Source organism: Elephas maximus, chromosome 2, assembly GCF_024166365.1.
Source record: "Elephas maximus indicus isolate mEleMax1 chromosome 2, mEleMax1 primary haplotype, whole genome shotgun sequence".
Classification (NCBI taxonomy): Eukaryota; Metazoa; Chordata; class Mammalia; order Proboscidea; family Elephantidae; genus Elephas; species Elephas maximus.
The window spans coordinates 146,522,796-146,528,727 of NC_064820.1; the positions used below are offsets into that span (position 1 = coordinate 146,522,796).

The following is a 5,932-nucleotide window of genomic DNA, read 5'->3' on the forward strand; positions in this document are numbered from 1 at the left end:
GCTCGCCTAAGAAATGCCGTGCTCGCTTTGGCCTCAACCAGCAGACGGATTGGTGTGGTCCGTGCAGGTGGGTTTGTCCCCACCACCCTCCCCCTCTTGCTTCAAGCTGCTTCCCTGATTCTGCACAGGTTCTGCTGGGCCTGCAGCCCTCTCTTGGCTCTTCAGCCCCTTAGCATACCCAGAAGACTGGGGAACCCATGCCTCCTAAGAATGGGAGTGAACACAGCTTGTGAGTAAGAACACTTGGGCCTAGGTAGCAGTAGGAATGGGAGAAACAGAATATTGCAGAACAGAAGAAAATCTCTTCTCCCAAGATACTGTGGAAATAAAGGGAAGACAGACTCAAGAAGGTAGCTCTGATGCTTGGTGCCTAGGGTCACCCAGGAATTCTCAGTAGACAAATCTCAACACCACTCAGGTGGTGTGCACACCCCTCCTCCCAGGCCTCAGACTCATAGCACACCTTCCCGCATACTTTTTCCCCCAAGTTGGGAGCCCTGCCTGTACAATGCTGAGCTTTGAGCCCTTAAATCTGAGAAAAACAAGGTAACTGTAGTAGAGAACAGCCTGGTTGGTGGTCTTGTGACTCATCGTTCTCTTGTACCTGAGAGTAACTGAGTACCTACTTACGAGAGGGCTGGGGAAGTTGGGGAGAGGAGGAAGGGTACTCTTGGGCTGCCCTAGCCAAAGGGCCACACTCAGGCTTTGTCGCACTAAACCTGTGTTTCACTGTACAACAGGACAGTACTTGTACAGGTGAAAAGAAGATAGACCTACCAAGTGGCTAAAGTTGGCTACTGTAGGTTCAAGCTGAGGGTATTCTAGGCAATAAGGTCACTAGCTCTAAGGAATACTTGTCCAGCCCCTCAAGGTGCCCACCATGCTCCCTGGCAAAGGACAAAGAGTAATTTGATGTGTATATACGAGTGTGATGGGAGGCAACCTGTCCTCAGAGGCCCTGTTCTATCCAAGAGTCAGAGGGGTCCGGGGACCACGCTACTCAGATACGTAATGTGGCCCAGAGACTTTCAGGGTGGTACAAGCAGGTGAGAAGTTACGGTTCATTTCTTCTGCTGCTGCTTCCCCCAGCAGCTCTGAGGACTGGGATTGCCCAGCCATTGCAGCCCCTTGCCTTAATGTAGATCTGAGTGCGTGAACCAGAGGATCAAAGGCCCAAACTAGAGGATGGCTCCATGGAAAAGAGGAGGCAGCCCACAGACCTGGTTACAAAAGGTCCTTGTGTGCCACCTTGTGGCTATGCTAGGTGCCAGAGGCTAGGCACAGCAGAGCTGCAGTGCTGAGTCAGGTCTGAGGGCACATCACTGAAGTCACGGGGAGAGGGGACAAGAGGCCAGCTAGGCCTGTGCAAGGACAGCATTTTTTGGTTGTGGTGTATGACTATGAATTCACCCTCTGTTTACAGATAACTCTCTTCACTATTCCTAGGAGGAAAAAGAAATGCATTCGGTACTTACCCGGAGAAGGCCGCTGCCCCAGCCCAGTTCCTTCCGATGACAGTGCTCTAGGCTGCCCCGGGTCCCCAGCCCCTCAGGACTCGCCCTCATACCTCCTGCTGCCCCACTTGCCCACAGAACTGCTTGCTAGCCCTGCGGAGCCGGCGCCTACATCACCAGGTCTCTGCGCCACTCTCAGCCTCCCAGCCCACTGGGCCCCAACAGGCCCCCCGCCGCACCCTGCAGAGTACACAGGTACAGCCACAGGAATCTCAGAGATAGGCAGCCTAGCAGCGCCAGGACACTTGGCCTCCTCCAGGAGCCCACCCCCCGAGAGGAGGCGACAGAGCCCCAAAGCGTGTGGAAATCGGCCAGGGGCCCTGCTGACTCCCTCCCAGGGTCCAGGTCCTAGAGATTTCAGAGGCTGCACAACTTCTGCCTGAGCCTGGGGCCATCAATTCAAACTGCTCAGTGGTGGGGATCAGATGTGTTGATGTGTTATCTCATTAAGGGCATCCACTGTGCCTGTGGCAGCCTGCTTTTTACCATCTGTCTTGCTAGCCAGATGCCCCCTGCCTCCCATGCTTTTCTGCTACAGGTGAGAGATGGGCTAGACTGAGCCCAGCTGCCCTCCCTACCCCTGCATCCTCACCACTATGTCCTCCCCATACCAAACACTTTATGGACCAAGAATGAGCTGGTTTATCAAACAATGTGCAAGCATGGTCAGAGCCACAAAGCTCAAGATGACACCTCTCTCAAGGGACTGCAGAAGCCCTGTTTCAGAAAACCAGCTGCGACTCATAAGCTGGACCAGATGAAGCCTCTCAGTGTGTTCTCAGGAGCTTGCAAGAGGAGCAGGCAGCTCAGGAGGCAATGGGTTAGATTAAGTCTAGATCACCTAGGCAACAGGGATTACCTGACACTACCCTATCAGGCAAACATGGGTGGTGGGTGGTATCTGGCTCTAATTCAAATCACTTGGAAATATTTCCTGAGACGCTTACTTGCCTAAGAAGCCCCTATACCAAGGCCCCCAGACAGTCACTAGTGGCTGAAGTCAACAGTTCACAGAAGTTATGGCCCAAATCTGGTGTGCATCCCTTCCTGTTCAGAGAACTTTTTTCACAGATCCATTTCCAGCTCGTCCATGTCTAGCCAGCGCTTGGGCATTTGTGAGAGAGGGCAAACCCCAGACCTCACAACAACCAGTGCCTGTCTTCCAGCAGCATCAAACCAGGCCAGCTTCACTTCCCCTACGGAGCTGCAGGGAGGGCAGGGGCAAATGGAGGACCATTACAACCAAAGCAAGGAGCCCAGAAGACCTCTAGTGGTGGACAATGGGTTTTCACCACTGCCTACTTTAACCCGTTTTCTGAGCCATGCTTTGACCCTGAGCCTTGAAAAACAAGTCTTTTTTTATTATTTAATTTTATTGTTTTTTGCATCCTCTTCACTGTACATAGCCTGAATCCAAAGAAAAAGGGCTGTCCATGTTCCCCCACATACCCCTCAAGAAAAGCCTTTAGCTCCTACTTTAGCCACTGATTTTTCAGAATCCAAAGATCAGATTTCTAGTGTAGTACTGTAAGAAGTCTTGAGAGGAAAAAAAAAGACCACTGTAGTGTTCGAAATATTTTTGTACTGTTAATGCATCATCATAGAATCAAACTTTTTTAATCGTGAGAATAAAGATACTTTTACTGGGTTTCTTTTTCAAAGCCTGACCCCAAGGAATAAGCTGTTTCAGTCACAGAGCATGACACTCTTTCCTTTTCATCTCCGCAGCCATACAACTGAGTTTGTTCCCTATCATGGTACACATTTTCAAAACTTCTAGCCTCCAGAAGCCAGGGGTTACCCTCATTACCTCTCCTAAAAAGGCTTCAGCCCTGTCCCATCTCCAAGTGCTGGGCTTATTTGGGGCATAAGATCCCATTCAAAAAAGTCAATGCAGACCAGCCGGTTCCCCAGTGTGCGTGTGAGGATAAAAGGGCTGGAAGCTGCCATCCACCGACCCTTGAAAGACCTAAAATAGGTACACATGACCTAGGCTCACTTTCCTCTGAGAGCAAAGAGAGAAAAGGCAACAGTTCACAAACATGTATATCTCATTTCAAGGAAAACAAGAGCAAACATGTCTTTTATAACCTGGTATTATAGTAAAATCTAAAGGAATGGTAGTTTAATAGCACCCTTTCCCCCCAAAAGCTATGTCTGTTAAGACACTTGAAGTGTCTTTCATACAGGAGCTCTTAAATTTGAAGGATAAATCTATAACCTAGTTTTTACATGTTAAAGTGTACACTGACTTCATGAGACCTGTTGTGAATGTACAAGATGTCATAAGCCACCTCAGTAGGCCAGTCACCCATTAGGGAAGTGTTGGGTAAGAAGTGCTTCCCAGTGTACAGCCACCCGCCAGGCCAGCAGGCATCCTCTCTGCATTGTAATTTTCACTTCAAGTTTTATTTCTTGAATTTTATATTTAATTTTTTTTTCATAAATCATCTATTTAGAGCAGCATCTATTTAGAAGTAGACCACTGGAAGTTGTAATCCTAGACTCGCTTCTTTCTGGGAGAGTACTACAAGAGACCAGCCATTCCCTTGACATCTGTCCCATTTGAAAGAATTCCGCTCTGGCTACTGGCCTAGTTGTTTCAAAAAACTACATTCTAACCGGGCTTATGCAAGACTGGGTTGCTGCATCTGATTTGGTGTCTTGTTCAGCGTACACTGGATACGTGAACAATGCACCCTCTGTGCATGTGAATACAGAAGGGGGCTTCAGTAACTTCGTTAAAATCAGACAAGCCTTTTTGAAAAATAAAAAAAACTGCAAAAAAAGAAACTCAAGCCCTCCCAAATCCCACCAGTACATTCCTATGAGGCCAGAGGGTGACTTAAACTCACAACCCCAAATTCAACTTAAAATACCACACCAGCCCCACCTCACTGGCAGCCAAGAGCCAACCCTTTTTTATGACATCATAGGACAACATATCCCAGTCTCTCTTGTAAAAACAGTTCCTAACGCATTCCCGGACAAAAGGCAGACTTGGCGACCCCTCTGTGCTGCATCTGCTCCCCTGCCCTCCTGTGCTCGGTGTGTCTGGTGAGGGCTCAGCTCAGCAGGCTAGCAAGGCCTTCCCAAGTCTCCCACTTTGAAGGCGTTTCCCCCCTAAAAAAAAAATTTTTTTTTTTGGTGGCTAGGTTTTTTTTTGCTGAGTTGGAACTTTTGAATGGTTCCCCTAGTGTCATGTTCCTTTTGGCTGTGAGCCCCAAACTGCCTCGGCACTGTTGCACGGCTCTACACAGTGTACAGTAAGCCTGGCTAGAAGGCCTCGCGTGCAGAGAAGCAGAATGGTTCTTTATATTCTGTTCCAGAGAGGAAGAATGGCAATCAGCTCCTGTATCCATTTCTAGGAAAACATACAGCACAGAAGGAGCAAGAATAATAAGGCCATTTTAAACTCCCACTTGCCTAGTCTATGTATCGAAGTAGAATTTAAAGACCCCAAACTTATTATATAAAAAGGCTGAACTGGCTTTTCTTTGAGGTTAGAAAAGCTACTTTAACAGACTATTTTCCACATGCTGACACCACTCAGGTCTCTTAAGAGCTTTACAAGTTCACTAGGGGGCTCTGAAACAAAGCTGGCCTCCCAAGTAGACCCTGGTTCCTAGGCTATGTCAACATCCCCAATCCCAACTATTCTAGTCACCTCTTGCTCCAGATCTTGAATCACCCAGGGGGCACCTTTTTAACTCAGGCTTCCAGGCTCTCTAAGCATCTGCAGGGGCCAACAGACCTTTACTGGTCTACTTGGCCACAACTGCCAGCAGGAATGTGAGAGGAGCCCTAACTTCAGCTATTCACACATCAGGCAGGGAGTTTAAAAATAGGGAAGAACAAGACTATGTTGGGAACTCCTGTCTGGAGGCGAGATGTGAAGGCAGGGACAGGAGCTGGTTGAATGGACACAGGGAATACAGGGTGGAGAGGAGGAGTGTGCTGTCTCATTAGGGGGAGAGCAGCTAGGAGTACATAGCAAGGTGTGTATAACTTTTTGTATAAGAGTCTGACCTGATTCATAAACTTCAACTTAAAGCACAATAATTTTTTTTAAATGGGGAAGAACATAGATGTGGCATGTTCAAGTAGTCAGGCAAGATCTTCAAGTTGCCAAGGGCAGCATAGGGTTGACATGGAAGAAAAGGCAAACTCCATCCTGGGGGAAGCAACCATTCCATCCCTAGCAGTTCTCAGGAATTAGGTCACTGTACCAACACAAGGTAAGTGGTATTTCACTTCTGAAGAAGAAACAGGAGCTGTGAACTACATGGGAGGTACTATTAACTAGCTCAGGCTGACACTTTCAAGTTCACCAGGGACTTTGGACCAGGTCTTCTTTTTCATTCAGGTATTCTGTCAATCATTTATCTGTAGCCTTGTTCTTTCAGGCACATGTACAA

At 48.1% G+C, this 5,932-nt stretch overlaps 1 protein-coding gene across 3 annotated transcripts in view; it reads left to right on the plus strand.

The window, feature by feature from the left end:
- TCF7 (transcription factor 7) overlaps nt 1-5,831 on the plus strand; it is a 37,664-nt gene extending 31,833 nt beyond the window's left edge. For 2 of the 3 annotated variants that reach the window (XM_049873649.1, XM_049873651.1), the window contains one exon: nt 1,447-5,831. In XM_049873649.1, coding sequence (XP_049729606.1) covers nt 1,447-1,526 — 80 coding nt within the window. In that variant the 3' untranslated portion in view covers nt 1,527-5,831. Of the gene's footprint in view, nt 1-1,423 lie in introns of all 3 variants that reach the window. The other variant, XM_049873650.1, reaches the window with a different exon arrangement.
- Nucleotides 5,832-5,932: the final 101 nt, after the last annotated feature.